The following is a 24,863-nucleotide window of genomic DNA, read 5'->3' on the forward strand; positions in this document are numbered from 1 at the left end:
TATATTAATAAAATATTCCTAATCATGTAGAAAATCTAAAGTTTAAATAAACAAATACAGAATAAAATGTATACCCTTATTAATTACAGAATTTTTAAGCTGCAAGTTCAGATACATGTGAATGCAGAGCAGTTGTCTTTGGAGTTTATAAGAGAAGCTAGACTCTGTTACTGGAGTTACTGTAATGAACGACCTAGATGCTCTGGAGTTCTGGGTACAGGAGAGCACAGTCCTCAGGGGCTTCAGTCATCCAAACCTTGCTGTCAGGTTCAGAGAAAATGATGTATCTGTCTATCTGATAGATGAAGTTACTGCAGTCTGAAGGTTTGCCCCTTTTGTCTTGCATAGGAAATCTACTATGCAGGTAGATAAAGTACTGTTAATTAATTAGAGATACTGAACAGTAGCAGTGCCACAGATATTGAATCAATTTGTTTACATTAAGAACTGAAATTTTAATATGACATGCATAAAGGACTTTGCTAGTGATGACACAAATGAGATGATACTACATATCCCACAGTTTTCTGCATTTTTCAGGTGTTTTTTACTGTATAAGCAATTACCTTACAGTTTTCTTCATTGAAAGTGATGTAAAAAGTTAGCCGAACAATAAAAGCATTAACATAAAGAGTGAAATTATATATTTATTTCTTTCGACTTGATTTACCCATAAGTGCTTTTTTGGAATTTTTCTCAGGATGAAGCAAAATGATGTAACATTTTGGAGTAAATATAGCAAAAAGGAGACCAAAGCTTGAAGCCAAGATGGCAAAAATCTCCACAGCGTCCGAGTATTTCCCAGGGGAGCTGACATAAGCTGGTATGAAAGCGATCCAAACTGCACAGAAGATGAGCATGCTGAAAGTGATGAACTTGGCTTCATTGAAGTTATCAGGCAGGTTCCTTGCAAGGAAAGCCAGCACAAAGCAGACACTGGCTAACAAGCCTATGTACCCCAGCAGGAAACTAAATCCAGTTATTGAGCCAATGTTACACTCAAAAATTATTTTTGAGTTTTGATACTGTGTGTTTTTAAAAGGCACAGGTGATGCTGTACTCAGCCATATGATACAGATCAGAGCCTGGATGACAGTAAAGACAAAAACAGTGCCTCTCTGCTGAGCAGCACCAAACCACTTCATGACATTATTGTCTGGCAGTGTGGCTCTGAAGGCCATGATGACAACAATGGTTTTCACAAGAATGCAAGATATGCACAAAACAAAACTGATCCCAAACACAACATGTCTCAGCATACAGGTGAGGTGTAGTGGCTGACCAATAAACAGCAATGAGCAGAGGAAGCAGAGTATTAGAGAAAGCAGCAGCAGGAAGCTCAGTTCAGAATTGTTGGCTCTTACAACCGGAGTGTTCCTGTAGTAAATGAACACAGATAAAACTCCAGCTGAAATAAATGCCCCAAACACTGAGACTGTTGTTAAGGAGATTCCCATTATTTCCTCATATGACAGAAACTCGATTTCCTTCAGCACACACTGGTCTCTGCTTGGGTTTGACCAGTAATCCGGTGGACATCTGAAACACTCAGTGGAATCTGAAAAAATATTTTATTACAGTTATAAATAAATAGGAGATGAAAAATAAGACACTTTGCTTTATTCATTTGTTTATTCTGTTAACTAAAATGTTCCTTGCCCAAAATAGGCAGAGGTAATTCAAAACAAGAATTGCAAAACAAAAAGTAGATAAAACAGAAAAAAAACATAAACATACAGTATGAGGTACTTTTGGACTTATGTAATGCTGAAAGAAGAAAAAAAAATCTATGTAATACATTTTTAGAAACACATACTGTAAATTAAGTGTAAGTTACAAACGAAAAAGCAAAGCCCACCTGTGTGGTTGCTGATCTCTCCCTCTGCACAAGGCACACAGTCGAAACAGCAGAGGGGCTCCCCTTTCCTGGTTGCCTTCCTGGTGCCAGGCTGACAGCTTTCACTGCACACAGACCTGGGGGGCTAAAAAAAGCATCATATTCAGATGAAGATGTGTAAATTAAGAAAGGAGTCTTGCTACACTGGCAATTTTTTTGTGTCCAGTTAATGCAATGAATTATTTTTTGGGGTATTTTAAAAGTATATATTTTACACAAACTATGAACACTGTTACAGTATACAGAAATACACTTATTAAACATTAAACAAAATGAGAATGAATTTTGAATTTCTCACAGTGTATTGTACAATAATCCAACTTAGTGGCAGAATACAATTGAAATTTTAGTTTTTTTAATTATTAATTTGTAACTTATTATTACAAATAATAATAATAACAAAAATTCTTATTCTTATAATATAGATTCTCTCTATGTAGTTCTACATGAAGTTGGGAAACACTAATGTGAAAATGGATCTGTTAAATACAGAATGGAATGTGAATTAATTTTTCTATTTTCCAAACATTAAAAAAAAAATCCTATTTGCAGGGCAGAATACAATTTGAATGTCATTAATGAGGTCCATGTTGATCAAATATACAATAAAATAATTGGCATAAATAGCTAATTCTTGAAATGACAATTTGGATGAACTTACGCTGTTGTGTTCAAAGTTCCAGAAGATTTTGTCCTCATTCAGAGTGAGCTGTTGTCCAGCAGGAGCTGATTCATCATACAGACCGATTGTTACTGTTTTCACAGATCCGTCATCGGCCCTCTGCCAGTTGATCACATCATAGATTGCAAGAGCATCTCCGTTCTCATCGAAGGACACCCTGTCTCCATAGTGAGTCGTGAAGTTCACTCTCGCCAGGTAGTGCAGCAGCTGAGAAAAGTAAAATGAATAAATCTGAATCCTTAATCTACAGTTAAGGAGGTCTCTGAAAATAATGATTTTTTACTGATACCTGTAGTGCAAATGTACAGTACAGTACCTGTCTATGTATTGTTTATTGGATTGTTTTTATTGCTGTTTTAAAAATGTAATAAAACAAATTACATAAGCAATGAGTAGAGCAAAAAAGGTAAGAAAGGGGTTTTAAATGAATATGTGCTACAGCTGAATGATGAATCAAATAATATACTCTATTATGAAGAACAAGGTTAGAACATATTTTACATCATAAAGAATTTTGAAGCAAAGCAGAATGTACAGTACTTTTTTCAAAGAAAATAAGAAAAGACTAGGATAATGAAATTAGTCTCCCACCTGCCAGGGCTGCACAGTTGTGACGTCTGCACAGGAGTTATTCTGAAAGGGCCCTTTTCCAGGCTCACAGGACATCAGATTGTGCAGGGAGTGTGCCAAGGCGTACACTGCTTTATACACGTTGTAGGATCCCCTAAGATCTGAAACATCACTGTATGAAGTCTCTGTACTGTCAATGTCTTCATATCCTGTGCAGATTTTGCTCCCATTGTTAGATGAATTAAGATTTTTTAAATTCACAAATTTACAGTCAAACAAGCTTTCCCAAAACAAGTTGACAAAATTATTTTTGGGGTCAGACACTGGGTGAACCTGAAGGAGAAATTCTTTAAGCCCTGGGATTTCTCCCCTGTGGATAGCAATTCCCATTGTCCCTCCAAATGAGTGGAAGTTTTCCTCACTGCGTATTACAGCGGAGCCACTCCAGCCTTCACTTGCAATCCACTGCCTGTTAGTTATGTTCTGGAAAACAATCTCTTCAACTAAAGGAACAAAATATGCTCCTGTGGAGAATACGACAATAACCCTCACTGAGGACCGTTTAATAATCTGCATGATTTGAAGTACTCTAGGCTTTGAATGCACTCTGGGGAGGGTTTCTGAGAAACCTATACAGCCAAACTTATTTACCTCCTCAATAAAGCTCTTGATAGCACTCTGACCATAGTCATCATCACTTGCTATGACACCAACCCAGGTCCACCCATAGTGCCTGAGGATTTGAACCATGGCTTTGACTTGAAAGGCATCACTTGGAATTGTCCTGAAGAATGAAGGGAACTCTTTTCTGTTGCTCAGGCAAGAACAAGTAGCATAATAGCTGACCTGAAAAACACATACAAACACAATGTAAGAGACATGATGGGTTCAAAATTTTCAAAAACATTATTAAAAATAGAGATCACAAATCAGTTACTTTTCTCTAGTTACATATGAATTCTATCATTGTACAACCTATTTCTAAGGCAGAGAAAAAAGTACTATTCCAACAAAACAAACTTGATATGTCAAAAGCCTTAATTTAAATGGCCAGACTAATATGTAAAATGATGTTGGCTATCTTGATTTTCATTCACTTTTTAGGGCACTTTATTGTGAGAATATTTTGACAGTTTGTGATTGATCTAGCAATAAATATAATGTTTTATAATATTCTGCATTCATTTTTTAGAATAAAATTCCTTCTGATTGCTATTAGAAAGATAGAATTGACAATATTTGATTTATACATATATGTCTTTATTACACTGTAATCAGCATTATTGTTACCATCGGGACCCTGAAGAGGCCCAGTATTCTTGATATGGCAATAGAATGTGTAGAACTAGGGTCCCCAACAATGGCTAAGACAGGGGGAGTCCCTGTACAGCTGTAGTCAGTGACAGAATCATCCTCTCCGCTGATCAGAGCTGTTGCAGCCTGAAGAGCCACTGCCAGGTTCACACAGTTGTCATACAGCCTGTATCCCAGTGTGATGTTAGGGAGAAGAGCAGGGTCTCTGTTTATTTCCTCAATAGCAAAAGCCATGGTCTGTGCCTCTTGAAAAACGGGCAAAGAAAATCTGGGAGAAGACAGACAATAACGCAACACATTTTTAAATCAGTGGATTCTGCTATTTTAAAAAAAAGTTGAATTATGCATTATGGTATTAAGCCACTTTAGTGAAAATAATCTGCTCAATTTAACTGTCTCCTGGTTACGTTTTACTGGAAGCTTGCATGCCTCTTTGTGATGATGTACAGTACATTGGATAGCAATGATGTTCAAAGATATCTCTACACACTCACCTTCCACATCTCAGCTGCTCTGGTTTCGAAGTGAAATGCAGTTCTGGGAAGGTTACTCTTATATGTGCTTCAAATATTCCTCCAAAAAGGATATCTCCATTTTTATACAGCCCATTCAAATCAAATTGACCTTGAACCTTGCAGATGGGCTGTTTCAAAGTGAGAATTGGAAGACTTAAGATAAGTAAATGAAAAACACGCTGAATGATTTGCATGGCTGCTGAAAACACACATTAAACTAGAGTTATGTTAAGAAACCCTTTGCTATATAGACAATATCCAGGTCCTTAGAGAGTGCCTTGCTAAATATTTTTTAAAATGATGCTTGGTCATATCCCATAGCTAAATAATAAATCAGGTATACGTATTTTCACCAAATCAATTAGAAAGGCATGCAAAAAAAATGTTCCCATAGGTCAGTTACATCATTTATAGGATCTAGCTAACAGTAATTATGCGATGATCCTGCAAGACTTAGCTCATTTACTTCTTTAAAGTTGTTATTATATAATGCAAGTTACCTTTAACATTTCTTAGAAAGCATTTCAGAGCCGATTTAACACATGATAATAATGGAAATGTCTGCTGCTCATATCTCAAACCACTGTACCTGATGCATGTAGTATTATTTTTCCTTTTACTGTTTTTTTTCAAGTTGATTTTTCAAATTCAAATTAAACTATATATTTAAATATTATTAAGAATATATGCAACTTGTGGTAAAAGAGTGTACATTTCATTATACCATTGTGAGGCAAGAAACCAATGCGTTTCAAAATCTGTTTCTCACTGTATCATTTTGAAATCGATGAACTGAATTAAAATGAAACTATTTTTGACACATTTAAGTGTTTACAGCTATTAACAAGCTTTATTTCAGAAAAAAAAACATAGACGTTTTATAATTTAATATAATGCTAATTAAAAAATGTAATCTGATTTGAGCAGAAAGGTGTGTGTGCTTCTTCATCAGATGCTGTTCACTCAGAGCAGCCAGACTGCAGTGAGAGTGACTGTAGTGAAGCACTGAGGTGCTCTGGCTTCAGGAGAGCACAGTCCTCAGGGGTTCAGTCATCCAGGCCCAGCAGTGAGGTACAGGGAAAGGAGGAAAACAGAGGAAAATCATGTGGAAGGTGTATTGGTGAGATCCCCACCAAAAGCAAGAGACAGGTTAGACAATCTCTCCTTCACAGTTCACTTCTGAACTGAGTTTTCTGTAAATTTATTGACAAATGACAAGTAGAACCATTTCCTTAAATTGTAATTTCCAAATGAATACCACAAGGTAAATAAATAGGTGGTATCTGCCAAAAGGGAAATTTTAGAAGAAAGTTCAGTCTTTAAACAGACATAACCTGTCCACTTTCTTATGAAGGACATTTAAGTATGTTGAAACAGATTGTGGATGATCTTGAGAGGTTAGTCATAGTCAGTCAAGTGACTGCTATGAATTTATTGTGTTTTGACTCCAACATTTTGATTACATTCAATTAGTGCAATGTTTCCAGGTGATGACAAGCTCTTGACACAATGTGTGCACATTTTTCTTAAACTGTGATAAATGATAATAAGAATTCCTTACACTTATATAGCGCTTTTCTGGACACTCCATTCAAAGTGCTTTACAGGCAATGGGAATCCCCTCCACCACCACCAGTGTGCAGCCCCACCTGGATGATGCGACGGCAGCCAAACTGCACCAGTCCGCTCCCCACACACCAGCTCTCAGTGGGGAGGAGAGCAGAGTAGTGAAGCCAGTTCACAGATGGGGATTATTAGGAGGCCATGACTGGTGAAGACCAGGGGGGAATATTTGGACAGGACATCAGGGTTAACAACCCTACTGTTTTCAAGGAGCATCCTGGGATTTTCGATGACCACAGAGAGTCAGGACAGTTTTACATCTCATTCAAAGGAGCGTGCCTTTTTTTCAGTATAGTGTTCCCTTCACTATACTGGGGCATTAGGACCCACACAGACCACAGGGTGAGCGCCCCCCTACTGGTCCCACTAACACCTCTGCAAGCAGCAGCCTTAGTGTCACGCCCTCTGCAGCCAGAGGGCGCTCCTTCTCTGTCCTGTCCCTAGTTTCCTGCCTGCTGTCCTTCTTGTCTCTCTCTTTCCCTTGGGCTATATATTTTCGGGTCTTGCACTCTGCCCTCGCTCAGTATTGACGTTCGGATGTCCTGAGACCCGCCTAGCACCAGGTCGCCCCACATCCGCTACCTGAGGGCATAGGTTTCTAAACGGCACTCCTGAACTCTTTGCACTAACCCGGGCCTTTTTCCCGTTCCGCCGCTACACATATGGGTCTTTTTCCGCTCTCCTGCTCTCACATCCAGGTACTGGCCAGGCTCACACCTGCTGAGCTTCAGTGGGCTGCCAGGGTGATATAGCTGCTGACTATAGTGATGGTGATAAATGATGAGTTGTATTGCTGTTATTTAGTGTATTTAACACCAGCTGAAGTGAAAGTAGAGTAACACATTTCTATCAATATATTTAATAGAAATTTTGACTTTGTACGATTGAGAGAGATTCAAAATGTTTTTGCTTTTCATTTCCATTAAGAATAAGTTTACAGCATTCAGAAAGCAATTTTATTATTACTAGCAGAACAGTAGCAGCTACAGATAACAGGAAGTTAACATCTTGCATCAATGATCATTATTTTATAAAACAGACATTAAAGCATCATTCTAAAGCCAATGAAACTATAAAACCAACAATAAATAAAGATAATTTATATATTCATTTTTTAAGGCCTGGTTTTCCCAGAAGAGCCTTTTTGGTATTTTTCTCTGGATGAAGCAGAATGATGTAACATTTTGGAGCAAATATTGCAATAAGGAGACCAAAGCTTGAAGCCAAGATGGCAAAAATCTCCACAGCGTCTGAGTATTTCCCAGGAGAGCTGACATAAGCTGGTATGAAAGCGATCCAAACTGCACAGAAGATGAGCATGCTGAAAGTGATGAACTTGGCTTCATTGAAGTTATCAGGCAGGTTCCTTGCAAGGAAAGCCAGCACAAAGCAGACACTGGCTAGCAAGCCTATGTACCCCAAAAGGAAACTAAATCCAGTTATTGAGCCAACATTACACTCAAAAATGATTTTTGAGTTTTGATACTGTGTGTTTTTAAAAGGCACAGGTGGTGCTGTATTCAGCCATGTGATACAGATCAGAGCCTGGATGACAGTAAAGACAAAAACAGTGCCTCTCTGTTGTGCAGCACCAAACCACTTCATGACATTATTGTCTGGCAGTGTGGCTCTGAAGGCCATGATGACAACAATGGTTTTCACAAGAATGCAAGATATGCACAAGACAAAACTGATCCCAAACACAACATGTCTCAGCATACAGGTGAGGTGTAGTGGCTGACCAATAAACAGCAATGAGCAGAGGAAGCAGAGTATTAGAGAAAGCAGTAACAGGAAGCTCAGTTCAGAATTGTTGGCTTTTACAACTGGGGTGTTCCTGTAGTGAATAAAAATAGCTAAAACAGTGGCTGAAATACACCCCCCACACACTGAGACTGTTGTCAAAGAGATTCCCAAAGTTTCGTCATGTGAAAGAAACTCAATTTCCTTTGGGACACACTGGTCTCTCCTGGTGTTTGACCAGTAATCAGGTTGACATTTGAAACACTCAATGGAATCTACAAAAAGAAAGAAATACATAATCTCTCCAATACTGAGATTATATGCTATAGGAAACTATCCAGATACATCAGGGCTAAATTTAAAAATATTTTTCTACTTAAATCTAAGGGAAGAAGTAATTTGAAGAGTTACTTTATTTCAGTTATACAGTATTAGAAAAATGCAAACAACAATGAAACTGAGACATTGCTTTCAATTTTAGTTGTTCTTTCTTTTGAAATATATTATTCAATATATACTTTTTTAAAGAGGGAGCTTTTACTGCTTTTCCAGAGGATGCCTCTCAAGAAATTAGAAAGAAAACAAGTCTAAACACAATTGACCTAAATCAAAGCAGCAGACAAAGCAGAAAACATGTTTTGCGAGATTGAACTCTTAAGATTTGCACTCCTCATGGTAATTATCCTATAGGATAAATAAGCCTAAGAAATACATAAAAATAAGTATTGGTTATATCTGAATGAACAATGCTTCCCACCTGTGTGGTTGCTGATCTCTCCCTCTGCACAAGGCACACAGTCGAAACAGCAGAGGGGCTCCCCTTTCCTGGTTGCCTTCCAGGTACCAGGCTGACAGCTTTCACTGCACACAGACCTGGGGGGCTAACAGAAACAACAGCGTATTTTCATTTAAGATGTGAGAATTTTTGTTTTTTTAATTATTTATTTGTAACTTATTATTACAAATAATAACAACAACAACAATACAAATAATACAGGTCAGAATACAATTTGAATGTCATTAATGAGGTCCATATTGATCAAATATAAAATGAAATAATTGGCTCAAATAGCTAATTCTTTTGAAACGACAATTTGGATGAACTTACGCTGTTGTGTTCAAAGTTCCAGAAGATTTTGTCCTCATTCAGAGTGAGCTGTTGTCCAGCAGGAGCTGATTCATCATACAGACCGATTGTTACTGTTTTCACAGATCCGTCATCGGCCCTCTGCCAGTTCATCACATCATAGATTGCAAGAGCATCTCCATTCTCATCGAAGGACACCCTGTCTCCATAGTGAGTCGTAAAGTTCACTCTCGCCAGGTAGTGCAGCAGCTTAACAGAAATAATATATGTGGTGAATGAATTTAAATCAAACAACTAAGCACAACAGACTCTTTGAAAATGTTATTTATTTCTGTCAGTTCCCTTTCATTGTTATTTTTTTAGTAGCAATGGTACAGTAGTATAGAAGCTGAGAGAAAAAAAAATATCTGAAGTAAATGTGAATGTAAATGTGAATCAAGCATTTAAGCCCAACTTCTGATTTTTACAGTGAGAAAATATGTATATTCATTTTCTCATTATTTTTAATGGTATTTTATCTCAACATACTCAAATTAAAATAAAATTATACATTAGAGCAGAATATGTAAAAAGGCTGTTTTAATTTTTTATCTAGTGCAGCCCATTGATAGAAAAATAAATCATATCTTACATCTTGGGAGAAATATTAACATGATAGTTGATGAATACTAAAAAGAGTAAAATGCATCTCACCTGCCAGGGCTGCACAGTTGTGATGTCTGCACAGGAGTTATTCTGAAAGGGCCCTTTTCCAGGCTCACAGGACATCAGGTTGTGCAGGGAGTGTGCCAAGGCGTACACTGCTTTATACACATTGTAGGAAACCCGTAGTTCTGAAACATCACTGTACGAAGTCTCTGTACTGTCAATGTCTTCATATCCTGTGCAGATTTTGCTCCCATTTGGAGATGAAGAATTATCATTTTTTAAATTCCCAAATCCGCAGTCAAACAGGCTTTCCCAGAACAGGTTGACAAAATCATTTTCAGACACTGGGTGAACCTGAAGAAGAAATGTTTTCAGCCCTGGGATTTCTCCCCTGCGGATTGCAATTCCTATTGTCCCACCGAAGGATTGGAAGTTTTCCTCACTGCGTATTACAGTGGAGGTAGTCCAGGCTTCGCTGGCGATCCACTGCCTGCTAGTGAGGTTCTGTTTAACTATTTCTTCAGCCAAAGGAATAAAGTTTGCTCCTTGTGAGAACACAACAATAACTCTCGCAGTGGAGTCTTTAATAGCTCTCATGATTTGCAGCATTCTGTCTTTTGAAATGACACTGGGGAGAGTTTCTGAAAAAGATATACAGCCAAACATGTTTACCTCCTCAATAAAGCTCTTGACAGCACTCTGACCATAGTCATCATCACTTGCTATGACACCAACCCAGGTCCATCCATAGTGCCTGATAATTTGAACCATGGCTTTGACTTGAAAGGCATCACTTGGAATTGTCCTGAAGAATGAAGGGAACTCTTTTCTGTTGCTCAGGCAAGAGCAAGTAGCATAATAGCTGACCTGAAAATAAACACAAAGAAACACTGATAAAGAGGATCATAATTTAGTAAATAAAAAATAGATTGGAGTAATCATATTGTTCATTCTATCTTCAGTTTATATGTTTCATAAGAGTGTATTTCTTGATTGCAGAGTGAAAAGAAAAATGATTTTTGAACATTGTAAATTGAATATGTCAAGATTCTTCATTATTTTGTAAACTCTGTGCTTGGCTTCATTTTGTAAAGCAATATATAATAATATGCCTGTTTTATTGCCGTGCACATGAGACTGTGCAGTACAGTAATGAAAAGAATGTCATTTTTCCAACACATCATTCTGACTGTTGTAATAAAAATCAATATATAATATTCAATTTATATATTTTATATATATATTTATATCTTTGTACCTTATGATGCTAAAATTAATATTTTGTTTACCATTGGAACCCGAAAGAGACCCAGTATTCTTGACACGGCAATAGAGTTTGTTGAACCAGGATCCCCAACAATGGCTAAGACAGGGGGAGTCCCTGTACAGCTGTAGTCAGTGACAGAATCATCCTCTCCGCTGATCAGAGCTGTTGCTGCTCTCAGAGCCACTGCCAGGTTCTCACAGTTGTCATACAGCCTGTATCCCAGTGTGATGTTAGGGAGAAGAGCAATGTCTCTGTTTATTTCCTCAATAGCAAAAGCCATGCTCTGTGCCTCCTGAAATGCTGGTAAAGAAAAGCTGTGAGAAAATAAAAAATCAAAATAGTCACAATATAATAGCCTTAATCATTATGGGTTTAAGGGAAAATAATCTGCACAATTTCATTTTTTCCTTATGACTTCCTTTTGACACAAAACTAATATGTTTCTTTGTTTAGCTGTATATTGTTTAGCTGTGCTTTTCAATTATGTCTCTATACACTCACCTCTCACATCTTAGCTGGTCTGGCTTCGAATTAAAATGCAGTTCTGGGTAGGTTACTGTAAAATGTGCTTCGAATATTCCTCCAAAAATAATATCTCCATTTTTATACAGCCTATTCAACTCAAATTTTCCATGAGACTTACAAATGGGTTGTTTTAAAGTGAGGACTTGAAGAACTAAGAAGAGTAAATACAAAGGACACTGAATGATTTTCATGGTTGCTGAAAACAGCCTAAGTTGATACAATGTTAAAAAACTTCGGCTATATAGACTATATCCAGTTCCTTGGAGAGTTAAACGTGTTTTTTTTAAATATGATGCAAGGTGACATCCCACAACTAAATCATACAGAGTAACACAAACATATTTTGGCAAACTGAGTTAGAACAACATTTAAAAAAAAAACGTTTGACTTGGCATTTCTGAATCCATTGAACAGGAAAGGAGATAGTTGAAAGAGTGTCTCAATAGTCTCTCAAAGTCATATTGCATTTAAATGTGAAATCCTCTTGTCTAAGCAATACTTTATTATGTAGTGTAGTTATTGTTCCAAATTCCTCTTTTTGAACTTAAGCTAAAATAATTGTCATGTATAGAGTTAAAAGATACTATTTTCAGTGCATCTTTCTGAGGAGAGTCACAAGCATGCAGATTTCATAAACAATCTGTATACAATGTAGTCTTTCAGTATTCCTCAAGATGGAAAATGTTATATCAACAAATTTGAATATGATGAAATTACTTAAGAGTTAAGATTGACAAATTTAAGTTTGAAATAAATATGGAAATTAAGTAATTCTCTCCTTTAACATAATGGAAATTACTGAAGTTAATAAAGTTAATAAAGTAATGTAAAACAGTGGAGCATTCTTGTATTATGTAGCTAATTATAGAGCTAATTAAGGTGATTCCAATAGGAGACACCGATGATAAATCTCATATCAGAAAGCTATAATGTTAACAAAGAACAGCTGTGGATGCCATTCTATAAACAACATACATACCAGTACACAGTATAGCAAGATGAGGAATACACACATTTAGATTACTGTATACCTAGAGGAACATGTGAAATAAAGATTGTTGTAATAAAAGAAACAGCATTTAGAGTTGAATGTAGCTTGTAATTTGTTAAAGCTTGTGAATCTGAAACACTGCCCAAGGAGACGTCAAGATATTTATAAATTATGACATGCTGCAGTTTTGTTTTACTTAAGGTGGTAATTCTGTGAGTGTTACAAATGTTGCAGTTCAAGTTATTTTTACTGAAAAAAGGCTGTTCACATAAATACCGCTGAATTGTTTTGAAACTAAGCTGCAGTTCTGTTATTGCTGATGAGAAAACAGGTTCTGCTAAGTATAAGAAGATGCTGCAGCCAAAAAGGTGGTTATGAGAGTTGCCCCTTGTCTAGGCAATGTTGTGAATATACTGTAAATGCAGAAAAAACACTGCCCAGAACAGAACAATTTGAGACCCCCTTCCCTTGCTATAGTTCAGTCTTGGGTTCCACTCTCTTATGTTAAATACCATGTAAAATAAATCAGATGCTGATATCATGCTAGACTGAGTTGTATTACACCACATAATTCTCTTCACCTGTGTTAAAAATTAATTATTTTACTGTATGTTTCTGGATTTCCCATTGAGATAAAATACAGGGATCCTGCAGCAGGAGCTGGAGACTGTCGCTGTGGAAAAGGAAGGGCACTCCCCTGTCCTGCCCTGCAGCCTAGTTACCGGTTACCATCGCAACCCTCACAGGGAGTAAACAGTTAGAAAATGGACAGATGTACAGTGAGACTAGAGCCTCATATTTCAATGAAACTTTTATATGCGATTAGAAAAATGTGTTTTGATGTGATGTTCTGCTCTTTTCCAATATATGGGAGAAGGCCAATTCAGTATGAATCACAGCTCTGGCAGTTGTTCAGCTCAGCCTTCTGTCTTCTGTAAGAAGCCATTGGAGTCTTACTTTTGCCTTCTAGCACTCCAGCTTTGCAGGGGTCTATGTTTGTACAGTACATCTGTTGTGTTCAGTCAGGGTCTTACAGACCCTCAGTGGACTTGGGAGACCCTAGAAACTTGTCAAGCTTTTTGCACCAAGAACTGCACCCATATTGATATTTCATTAATTGATCTGATCCAATAAAGCTCAGGGTGGAGTTGTGCCTATAATATAATATAGTAAAATCAGTAAAAAAAGTTTTTGTAACAATCAGAAGTTTTATTTCACATTAAATGTATAGACTACAATGCTACAAATCTCTTTTCTGAAAAGGGGGAGTTTCAGTCTCAGAACTGCATATCATTTGCTGTCAATGGAAACTATAGCTTGACTAGAAATTCATGATCATTTTCACTAAGAATACCATTTCACAGAAGCAATCCTAATATACTTTTTTCACCAACATGACATGAACAGCTATAAATTACATGAAATTAATATTATCCCGCAGCGGTCACAGTTAATAAAATAACTCTAAAAAGATATCCTTCAGTGTAAGCATATGTGCAAAAAACTATGACAGCAAAGACAATTAAAACCCACAGTACAGAAATGGAATTTATATATTCATTTCTTTGGACCTGCCCTTCCCATAAGAACCTTTTTTGTATTTTTCTCTGGATGAAGCAGAATGATGTAACATTTTGGTACAAATATCGCAATGAGGAGACCGAAGCTTGAAGCCAAGATGGCAAAAATCTCCACAGCGTCCGAGTATTTCCCAGGAGAGCTGACATAAGCTGGTATGAAAGCGATCCAAACTGCACAGAAAATGAGCATGCTGAAAGTGATGAACTTGGCTTCATTGAAGTTATCAGGCAGGTTCCTTGCAAGGAAAGCCAGCAGAAAACAGACACTGGCTAGCAAGCCTATGTACCCCAAAAGGAAACTAAATCCAGTTATTGATCCAACATTACACTCAAAAATGATTTTTGAGTTTTGATACTGTGTGTTTTTAAAGGGCACAGGGGATGCTGTACTCAGCCATATGATACAGATCATAGCCTGGATGACTGTAAAGACAAAAACTGTGCCTCTCTGTTGTGCAGCACCAAACCACTTCATGACATTATTGTCTGGCAGTGTGGCTCTGAAGGCCATGATGACAACAATGGTTTTCACAAGAATGCAAGATATGCACAAGACAAAACTGATTCCAAAAACAACATGTCTCAGCATACAGGTGAGGTGTAGTGGCTGACCAATAAACAGCAATGAGCAGAGGAAGCAGAGTATCAGAGAAAGCAGCAGCAGGAAGCTCAGTTCAGAATTGTTGGCTCTTACAACTGGGGTGTTCCTGTAGTAAATGAACACAGATAAAACTCCAGCTGAAATACATGCTCCTAAGACCGAGATTGTTGTTAATGAGATTCCCAAGGTCTCCTCATATGAAAGAAACTCGATTTCCTTCAGCACACACTGGTCTCTTTTTGAGTTTGACCAGTAATCTGCTGGGCATTTGAAACACTCTACTGAATCTAAAAAAAGGAAAAGATTTGATTTTAGTTATACAATAGAAGAAGAAGAAAAATAATACTGTGACTTTGTATCTTCTTGTTTTAATAACAAGGAATACAAAATATGTGATTCAGAAAAACAGAGGAGAAAAAAGAGAAATGTAACAGGTGTCATGGGTTCCAACTAGTGGTCTTTCAGAAAAAAAAACACTATTATATATTTCATGCGGCATATATGTACCAATTATAAATAAAGATCTAAAAAGCTTGCCTGTCTGGTTGCTGATCTCTCCCTCTGCACAAGGCACACAGTCGAAACAGCAGAGGGGCTCCCCTTTCCTGGTTGCCTTCCAGGTACCAGGCTGACAGCTTTCACTGCACACAGACCTGGGGGGCTAACAGAAACAACAGCGTATTCAGATCATGCTGTGAAAATGAATGAAACAGCTTCTCAGTGTATGTCTTGTGATGTTCTTGTGAATAAGTATTTCAATGCTCAAGGTGTTGCTGCTTTCACAGAAAATTATAATTGATTCTACATGTTTGGTAATATAACATTAGGACTTTTCATGAACTATAGATGCAGTTTTCAGAAAAGGAAATTAGATTTTTTAAGTGATAAAATTAAATGATAATTAATTTTTAATCTCTCCCAGTATATTTTAAAGTGATCTTACCATAGGGCACAATATAAAGTTTAATGTAAAGATAATAACTTTATATAATAACTACAATATAAAAATAATAACTTACAGTTTTAGATTCAAAGTTCCAGAAGATTTTGTCTTCATTCAAAGTGAGCTCTTGTCCAGCAGGAGCTGATTCATCATACAGACCAATTGTTACTCTTTTCACAGACCCGTCATCGGCCCTCTGCCAGTTCATCACATCATAGATTGCAAGAGCATCTCCGTTCTCATCGAAGGACACCCTGTCTCCATAGTGAGTAGTGAAGTTCACTCTCGCCAGGTACTGCAGCAGCTGGGAGAAAAATACATGTGGTGAATGAAACACAATCAAAAAACTAAGCACAACAAGCTCTTTGAAAAGTTATCTTACATTGTTATTTTTTTTTAAATACTCACCTTAAAATAACACCAAAATACTTAAGAGCAGAATATACAATAAACAGATTTTAATTGTATTATTGATGCAGCCTGATGATAAATAAATGTATATACATAAGTTGCATTTTACATATTCAGAGCAAATTCATACATTATAAAAACGTTAGGAAATATGGAACCTATGGAGAATGTTTCAAGAGCCTAAAGCAATTAAACAGTATTATAAAATGTATGTTACCTGCCAGGGCTGCACAGTTGTGATGTCTGCACAGGAGTTATTCTGAAAGGGCCCTTTTCCAGGCTCACAGGACATCAGATTGTGCAGGGAGTGTGCCAAGGCGTACACTGCTTTATACACAGTATAGGCAGTCCGCAGTTCTGACACATCACTGTATAAAGTCTCTATACTATTAATGTCTTCATATCCTGTACAGATTTTATTCCCATCTTCAGATGAAGAATTATATTTTTGTATGTCTTGTAATTTACAGTCAAACAAGGTTTCCCAGAACAGGTTGATAAAATTGTTTTTAGGGTCAGACACAGGGTGAGCCTGAAGGAGAAATTCTTTCAGCCCTGGGATTTCTCCCCTGCGGACAGCAATTCCTATTGTCCCACCGAAGGATTGGAAGTTTTCCTCCCTGAGTATTACAGTTGAGGTAGTCCAGGCTTCGCTGGCGATCCACTGCCTGTTGGTGATGTTATGGCGAGCAATTTCTAGAGCCAAAGGAATAAAGTAAGCTCCTTGAGAGAACACAACAATGACTCGCGCTGTGGACTGTTTGATAATTTGCAGAATTTGAAGTACTCTAGCCTTTGAAAGTACACTGTGGAGAGTTTCTGAGAAGGCTATACAACCAAACTTGTTTACCTCCTCAATAAAGCTCTTGATAGCACTCTGACCATAGTCATCGCTGCTTGCTATGGCTCCAACCCAGGTCCATCCGTAATGCCTGATAATTTGAACCATGGCTTTGACTTGAAAGGCATCACTTGGAATTGTCCTGAAGAATGAAGGGAACTCTTTTCTGTTGCTCAGGCAAGAACAAGTAGCAAAATAACTGACCTGAAAAAGACACAAATGCAAACAAAAAGAAAATGAAGTGAAGCTTAATTTTGCAAATATAGAAATAGAAAATACATATCAGTTCTCATATAATTTGCCTTATTTTTAGGGCAATTTTCCTATTATTTTTCCTATTATTGTAGAATATGACTGACAAATATGTTTTAAACAATACTTTTAGCATGCTATGTATTTTAATTGGAAAAATACTAATGTAAAGCCAAATATTCACATGGATTTTCATTTCTGATTTTAAAACACTTCTAAAAATAATATTTAGAAGAGTTTTAATATAAAAATATACATTTCATGTTGTTATTAACAGTGTAAAGAAGTGAGATCCATTTCATGGTAATGAAAATATACTGTATACATTTAGTAAATAAAAGCAATATGGATATTCTTCTATTTTTCTACACTTTTTATCAATAAGTATTTTCTTTACCATTGGAACCTGGAAATGGCCCAGTAATCTTGACACAGCGATAGAATTTGTTGACCCAGGATCCCCAACAATGGCTAAGACAGAGGGGGTCCCTGTACAGCTGTAGTCAGTGACAGAATCATCCTCTCCGCTGATCAGAGCTGTTGCTGCCCTAAGAGCTACTCCCAGATTCTCACAGTTGTCATACAGCCTGTATCCCAGTGTGATGTTAGGGAGCAGAGCAGGGTCTCTGTTTATTTCCTCAATAGCAAAAATCATGGTCTGTGCCTCCTGAAATGCTAGTACAGAAAAGCTGAGAGAAGAAAAAAACAGCAATTTCGTCTTAATTTTCTGAACTCTGGTATTTAAAGATTGCCAAAAGATAAAGTAAATCTGTACATTGTATAACAATGCTTTTCACAGATGTCTCTATGAACTCACCTCTTGCATTTCAGCTGGTCTGGTTTTGATCTAAAATGCAATTCTGGATAGGTTACTGCAAAATGGGCTTCAAATATTCCCCCCAGCACTATATCTCCATTTTTATACAACCCATTCAATTCAAATTTGCCTTGAATTTTACAAATAGGTTGTTTCAAACTGAGAACTTGAAGAGCTAATATAAGTAAGTCAAAAACACACTGAATGATTTTCATGGCTGCCGAAAACACACCTTAAACTGGTGTGATGTTAAGAAACCCTTTGCTATATAGACAATATCCAGCTCCTTAGAGAGTGAGATGTATTTTTTTAAAATATGATGCTGGGTGATATCCCACAGCTAAATCACGTTGAATGATACAAACATATTGTGGCAAAACTGATCCAAATTACATAAAAAATTTCAAAAGTCAGTTACATCATTTTGTTTTTCATAGCCTCAAGTTAATATTAATTAAATGATGACACTGAATTACAGAACTATGTTGTATATATTTTTAAAGACAATTTTAAAAATGCAATTTAGCCTCAATAATGCCTCAAACGTATTTTCAGAACTAATCAAAAATAACAGTGGACTGTTTGCTTGTAGTGCCTCACAATTTTTCATGCATCTACCAAATCTATTATTGCTTCCCTTAGTTACAGTATGTCTATAAATTATGCCATTTCAACTTGATATTTAAACATTTGTAATGTATTAATAGTATGTTAAAATATTTGTTTATTCTTCAATATACTGTAAGCCTTTCTTGTTAATTAATATGTACAGTATTTTTAGCTTGTTCTAAATGATGTGTGCTATGATGAAGACAGTTTCAGAATAATATTAGAACAGTTTTATTGTGAAACAGCATGCTCAGTGCCCACATCGGAGAGATGTAATTAAAGTAACATATTTTAATGTTATTTTAATAACATATTTTAAGATGATTTATCATTTTTACCAGTACATTTTAAAATATAGTATTATCTCTTTTCAGGCAATGTAAATTACAGAATGTCATCTGATTTGAGCAGAAAGGTGTGTGTGCTTCTTCATCAGATGCTGTTCACTCAGAGCAGCCAGACTGCAGTGAGAGTGACTATAGTGAAGCACTGAGGTGCTCTGGCTTCAGGAGAGCACATTCCTCAGGGGTTCAGTCATCCAGGCCCAGCAGTGAGGTACAGGGAAAGGAGAAAGGAACCAGGTTCCAGCCTGACAGAGGAAAATCATGTGAAAATGTTTATAGGTGAGATCCCCCCATTAGGCAAGCAGTAAGGTTTAATGATATCTCTTTCTCAGTTTATTTCTGAACTGAGTTACCTGTACATTTACTGACGATCAGATTGAATAATTCTCACTATACAGTAGCAGACAGCTTCCAGTATAAACAAAGAGCAGACACATAAAAATGTGAAATCAATCGAAGGAAGAGGTCAGTCCTCTTTATGGATGACATTAAGTTGCTAAGTTAATCTCAATTGTGTCCTGTTTAAGTAAGGTACTGTATGTTACACCACATTAAATAATCAAAAACATTAATCAATCTGTGGGTCAAGTAAGTTACGGTACAGTAAATTATTATTTTTCTCCAGTGGCCACATTTTGCAAACCATTTACTTATACACCAGTAATTAAGGAAGTTGGTTTATATATTTATTACTTAGGAGTAGCTCTACCCATAAGGGCTTTCTTGGTATTTTTCTCTGGATGAAGCAGAATGATGTAACATTTTGGAGCAAAAATTGAAAGCAGTAGACCAAAGCTTGAAGCTAAGATGGCAAAAATCTCCACAGTGTCCGAGTATTTCCCAGGAGAGCTGACATAAGCTGGTATGAAAGCGATCCAAACTGCACAGAAGATGAGCATGCTGAAAGTGATGAACTTGGCTTCATTGAAGTTGTCAGGCAGGTTCCTTGCAAGGAAAGCCAGCAGAAAACAAACACTGGCTAGCAAGCCTATGTACCCCAAAAGGAAACTAAATCCAGTTATTGAGCCGACATTACACTGAAAAATGATTTTTGAGTTTTGATACTGTGTATTTTTAAAAGGCACAGGTGATGCTGTACTCAGCCATACAATACAGATCAGAGCCTGGATGACAGTAAAGACAAAAACAGTGCCTCTCTGCTGGGCAGCACCAAACCACTTCATGACATTATTGTCTGGCAGTGTGGCTCTGAAGGCCATGATGACAACAATGGTTTTCACAAGAATGCAAGATATGCACAAGACAAAACTGATTCCAAACACAACATGTCTCAGCATACAGGTGAGGTGTAGTGGCTGACCAATGAACAGCAATGAGCAGAGGAAGCAGAGTATCAGAGAAACCAGCAGCAGGAAGCTCAGTTCAGAATTGTTGGCTCTTACAATAGGAGTGTTCCTGTAGTAAATGAACACAACTAAAACTGAAGCTGAAATACAACCCCCTAACACTGAGATTGTTGTCAAGGAGATTCCTAAAGGCTCTTTGTATGTGAGAAACTCGATTTCCTTTGGCACACACTGGTCTCCTCTTCGGTTCGACCAGTAATCTGCTGGGCATTTGAAACACTCTATTGAATCTAAAAGAAAGAATATAATTATTTTAGTGTTGCAGTATGAATACCAAAAAAAAAAGAAATGTTATTTATAATTATCAGCAGTACTGAATTGCTTTTTTAAGAAATATGTAATATTGAAAAATATCCCTTAATCAATTACCTTTGGCCAGAAAGTTTTGTCTTATATGAAAGGCTTTATCACTGAGAAAACCACGATCTAGAAGCTGTGTAGACATTTTTAAAACACAAACAAAATATAAAAAATAAACCAGAAACATTATTTTGACAGAACTGATACAATATCACTTAAAATTCAATGGGATGTAACGCAATTATATACATTATCAGTTAGATATAAAAGATCTAAATCTGTGCCTGACTGCTCACCTGTGTGGTTGCTGATCTCTCCCTCTGCACAAGGCACACAGTCGAAACAGCAGAGGGGCTCCCCTTTCCTGGTTGCCTTCCTGGTGCCAGGCTGACAGCTTTCACTGCACACAGACCTGGGGGGCTGGGGAAGGGACCACAGCTTTCTAAACTCAAACTATCAATTCTTAAAACGCTGCATATCTTATGTTTTTAGGACTAATTTAATCTGCACTTTGAAATTTGATTGTGTATGATATATTTTAATCATTTAATTATTACAAATTTCTAAATTGTCTAGTGATCTAATTAAGCAGTTCTGAAAAAAATTAAGATATTAAAATACAAAATAAACAGAAAAAAGAACTGAATTAGAAAATTATTTTTACTGTAAATGTTAGGCGTGACTTACATGTTGAGATTCAAAGTTCCAGAAGATTTTGTCTTCATTCAGAGTGAGCTCTTGTCCAGCAGGAGCTGATTCATCAAACAGACCGATTGTTACTGTTTTCACAGACCCGTCATCGGCCCTCTGCCAGTTGATCACATCATAGATTGCAAGAGCATCTCCGTTCTCATCGAAGGACACCCTGTCTCCATAGTGAGTAGTGAAGTTTACTTTCGCCAGGTAACGCAGAAGCTTGAGAGAAAAATGGAAGCATTATGCAATTTAAGAGAGCAGACTTTAAAAAGTTATATTGATTTATTCAGGAATTGTAGGATATACAAGCAGAAGATATACACAGTTAAACCAGATTCTGGGAGCATAGCCATATTTTTTCAATGTCATATAAAGGTAAATTAAAGTATCTCACCTGCCAGGGCTGCACAGTTGTGATGTCTGCACAGGAGTTATTCTGAAAGGGCCCTTTTCCAGGCTCACAGGACATCAGGTTGTGCAGGGAGTGTGCCAAGGCGTACACGGCTTTATACACGTTGTAGGAAGCCCGCAGTTCTGAAACATCACTGTATTCAGTTTTTGTCTTTTCGATGTCTTCTGTGCCTGTGCAAATTGTGCTGCTTTTCAGACTTGAAGAATTGTGATTATCTGTTTTTTCTGGAAATTTGCAATTAAATATTGCTTCCCAGAGCTGACCAAGTAAATTATTTTTGGGATCAGACACAGGGCGAACTTCAAGGAGAAACTTCTCCAGCCCTGGGATTTCTCCCCTGCGGATGGCAATTCCTAATGTCCCCAGAAATAAGCCAAAGTTTTTTTCACCAAGTATTACAGCGGAAGTGCTCCAGGCTTCACTTGCAATCCACTGCCTGTCTGTGATGTTCTGCTGAACGACTTCTTGAGCCAATGGAAAAAAATACGATCCAGCCGAAAACACAACAATGACTCTCACTGTGGACTGTACAATGGTTTGCATGATTTGCATGATTCTGGCTCTCGAGTTAACACTGGGGAGGGTTTCTGAGAAAGCTATGCAGCCGAATTTATTTATCTCCTCAATAAAACTCTTGACAGCATTCTGACCGTAGTCATCATTGCTTGCTATGACACCAACCCATGTCCATCCATAATGCTTGATAATTTCAGCCATGGCTTTGACTTGGAACTTATCACTAGGAATAGTCCTGAAGAAAGTGGGGAACTCTATTCTATTACTGAGGCAGGAGCATGTGGCATAATAACTGACCTGGAAAACATGAAAAGATATTTCAAATGATCTAATAATTGATAGAACATTTAACATTTCATATAGCTCTGAAGAGATGAGAGTTAAAAATGTACATGAATAATCCAACAATGTCATGGATAATTTAAAAAACCAGTAAATTCTGTGTAGCTGTAATTATGGCATTTTCTATTTTTTTCACATAGACTAAATCTGTTATCTGCATAGCTTGTAGACGTTTGAGCATTATAAAATTTGAGCATTATATATGAGCCCAGGTAATTTAACATACTCTACATTTCAGACATATTCTTTTCATTGAATACTTTCTCTTAAAGCTCCAACGTAATGTTTTATGGTCATTATTAAAATAAACATTTACTGCTTTGATGGAAAAAAATAAGATCTCCATTTCACCACCAGGTGATAAGAACATTTAGTTACATCATAAAATGTTATTTAATTTAGTTTTAGATTATGTATAAGCATAAAACAATCACTTTTGTTTTGATCACTTAAATAAAGTTCAGAATATCAAATTTCCAATGCTCTTTGGTTCATGTTTTAATCCATTTTACTGTACCATTGGAACCCGGAAGAGGCCCAGCATTCTTGATATGGCAATAGAATGTGTAGAACCAGGATCCCCAACAATGGCTAAGACAGGGGGAGTCCCTGTACAGCTGTAGTCAGTGACAGAATCATCCTCTCCGCTGATCAGAGCTGTTGCTGCTCTCAGAGCCACAGGAAGGTTCACACAGTTGTCATACAGCCTGTATCCCAGTGTGATGTTAGGGAGAAGAGCAGGGTCTCTGTTGATTTCCTCAATAGCAAAAGCCATGGTCTGTGCTTTCTGATATTCTGCTAAAGAAAATCTTTAAGAAGACAAGAAAAGTATTGCAAAGTCACAACAATTTAACGATTAAAAGACAGCCCAGAGATATGACGTTGAAATTCACATTAAAGTGTGAATTCCCTCAACAAATATGTTCCTTTAAGACGTTTTAAGAGAACTTATAGAATTATGTAGTACACTATAAGGCCATTCTTTTTTGTCCATTTAACTCACCTGCCGCATTCTATTTTTTCTGGTATCGATGTGAATGTCAGCTGTGGGTATGTTACTCTTAAATGTGCTTCAAAAATTCCACCTAAAATTACATCCCCCTTTTTATACAAGCCATTCAACTCGAAATTCTCTTGAAGCTTGCAAAGTGGCTCTTCTAAAGTGAGGACTTGAAGAGTTAATCCTTGAAATAAAATAGCACACTGAAAGAGTTTCATTGCTACTGAGTACACAGCCTCCACTTGCTCTGGAGTTTTAAATCCCAGCTACAGTATATAGACACAATCCAGGTCCTTAGAGAGTGCTCTGTTAGGTACTGTAGTGCTTTCAGTCTGAAGCTTGCTGTTGACAGCTAAATTACAAATACCTCTTGGTGCAATTGCTAAAAAATGTACAATTTGTTTGACGATATCAGTAGTATAATTTGCACATCATATCATTTGATCCTATCACTGTATTATGGCTCTGCCATATACAGTACAGTACTCTACTTTCAAAGGACACATATTTTGTAAGGGCTTTCTTTTATATGACATTTGACATGAAGTGTCAGTTGTGGGAGTACTTTTTTTTAAAAGTATTTTTCTTAAATACCAATTCAAAGCCTTACTATGTACAAAAAATCAATAGTGTGCATCTGTTAACAGAATGCTTATTCCTGGGTTGTATTTGATTTGAGCACTAAATTGAGAAATGTATGAATTTGCAGCGGCTGCCCTTGGTATTCACTCAGAGCTGTCTAAATGTGGCACCGAATCCCTGAGGTTCAAAAGAATATATTCCTCAAGGGATTCAGCAATCCAGACTACACTGAGAGTTACAAAAGAAGAGATCCAAAAAGAATACCTGTTGCAACCGGCCGGCACCTTTGCACAGCCTGTTAGAGAAAAAAATAATTTCAGGGTATTTCAAGATGAGATTCCTCTTGAGAAAAGAACGCTATCAAACAGATATATGTTTCATGCTCCAT

The 24,863-nt window shown here is 37.0% G+C and overlaps 4 protein-coding genes across 4 annotated transcripts; all 4 read right to left on the bottom strand.

The window, feature by feature from the left end:
- Window positions 1–647: 647 nt before the first annotated feature.
- LOC148677175 (extracellular calcium-sensing receptor-like) lies at window positions 648–5,576 on the bottom strand. The gene is made up of 7 exons (XM_088623013.1): window positions 5,568–5,576; window positions 4,958–5,106; window positions 4,440–4,731; window positions 3,171–3,995; window positions 2,559–2,786; window positions 1,859–1,982; window positions 648–1,558 (listed from the first exon to the last, which is right to left on the bottom strand). The coding sequence occupies exons 1-7, from the start codon at window positions 5,574–5,576 to the stop codon at window positions 648–650; spliced, it is 2,538 nt and encodes an 845-aa protein (XP_088479139.1).
- Window positions 5,577–7,592: 2,016 nt separating this feature from the next.
- Window positions 7,593–12,062, bottom strand: LOC148677176 (extracellular calcium-sensing receptor-like). Its single transcript, XM_088619162.1, has 6 exons — window positions 11,848–12,062; window positions 11,369–11,660; window positions 10,125–10,946; window positions 9,453–9,680; window positions 9,102–9,225; window positions 7,593–8,619 (listed from the first exon to the last, which is right to left on the bottom strand). Exons 1-6 carry the CDS (start codon window positions 12,060–12,062, stop codon window positions 7,709–7,711), a joined length of 2,592 nt encoding a protein of 863 aa, XP_088475288.1. The 3' UTR covers window positions 7,593–7,708.
- Window positions 12,063–14,131: 2,069 nt separating this feature from the next.
- Window positions 14,132–18,522, bottom strand: LOC148677177 (extracellular calcium-sensing receptor-like). The gene is made up of 6 exons (XM_088623023.1): window positions 18,308–18,522; window positions 17,888–18,179; window positions 16,615–17,442; window positions 16,063–16,290; window positions 15,581–15,704; window positions 14,132–15,330 (listed from the first exon to the last, which is right to left on the bottom strand). The coding sequence occupies exons 1-6, from the start codon at window positions 18,520–18,522 to the stop codon at window positions 14,420–14,422; spliced, it is 2,598 nt and encodes an 865-aa protein (XP_088479149.1). The 3' UTR covers window positions 14,132–14,419.
- A 785-nt stretch (window positions 18,523–19,307) lies between these two features.
- On the bottom strand, window positions 19,308–24,166 carry LOC148677178 (extracellular calcium-sensing receptor-like). Its single transcript, XM_088619174.1, has 6 exons — window positions 23,897–24,166; window positions 23,411–23,702; window positions 22,018–22,848; window positions 21,615–21,842; window positions 21,224–21,347; window positions 19,308–20,857 (listed from the first exon to the last, which is right to left on the bottom strand). The coding sequence occupies exons 1-6, from the start codon at window positions 24,109–24,111 to the stop codon at window positions 19,950–19,952; spliced, it is 2,598 nt and encodes an 865-aa protein (XP_088475300.1). The 5' UTR covers window positions 24,112–24,166; the 3' UTR covers window positions 19,308–19,949.
- Window positions 24,167–24,863: the final 697 nt, after the last annotated feature.

This window comes from Lepisosteus platostomus, chromosome 2 (genome assembly GCF_059453375.1).
Source record: "Lepisosteus platostomus isolate fLepPlt1 chromosome 2, fLepPlt1.hap1, whole genome shotgun sequence".
In the NCBI taxonomy this organism is placed as follows: Eukaryota; Metazoa; Chordata; class Actinopteri; order Semionotiformes; family Lepisosteidae; genus Lepisosteus; species Lepisosteus platostomus.

Coding starts and splice junctions, on each gene's coding strand:
- LOC148677175 (XM_088623013.1), bottom strand. Junction 4,732..4,957: donor GAGCAGCTGAGATGTGGAAG/GTGAGTGTGTAG, acceptor GTCTTCTCCCAG/ATTTTCTTTGCCCGTTTTTC. Junction 3,996..4,439: donor GCCTCTTCAGGGTCCCGATG/GTAACAATAATG, acceptor TGTGTTTTTCAG/GTCAGCTATTATGCTACTTG.
- LOC148677176 (XM_088619162.1), bottom strand. CDS start 12,062: ATGAAAATCATTCAGTGTCCTTTGTATTTACTCTTCTTAGTTCTTCAA. Junction 9,681..10,124: donor CAACTGTGCAGCCCTGGCAG/GTGAGATGCATT, acceptor ATTTCTGTTAAG/CTGCTGCACTACCTGGCGAG. Junction 9,226..9,452: donor GGAACTTTGAACACAACAGC/GTAAGTTCATCC, acceptor TGTTTCTGTTAG/CCCCCCAGGTCTGTGTGCAG.
- LOC148677177 (XM_088623023.1), bottom strand. CDS start 18,522: ATGAAAATCATTCAGTGTGTTTTTGACTTACTTATATTAGCTCTTCAA. Junction 18,180..18,307: donor GACCAGCTGAAATGCAAGAG/GTGAGTTCATAG, acceptor TTCTTCTCTCAG/CTTTTCTGTACTAGCATTTC. Junction 16,291..16,614: donor CAACTGTGCAGCCCTGGCAG/GTAACATACATT, acceptor TTTTTCTCCCAG/CTGCTGCAGTACCTGGCGAG.
- LOC148677178 (XM_088619174.1), bottom strand. CDS start 24,111: ATGAAACTCTTTCAGTGTGCTATTTTATTTCAAGGATTAACTCTTCAA. Junction 21,348..21,614: donor GGAACTTTGAATCTCAACAT/GTAAGTCACGCC, acceptor TCCCTTCCCCAG/CCCCCCAGGTCTGTGTGCAG. Junction 20,858..21,223: donor AGAGATCAGCAACCACACAG/GTGAGCAGTCAG, acceptor TCTTTCTTTTAG/ATTCAATAGAGTGTTTCAAA.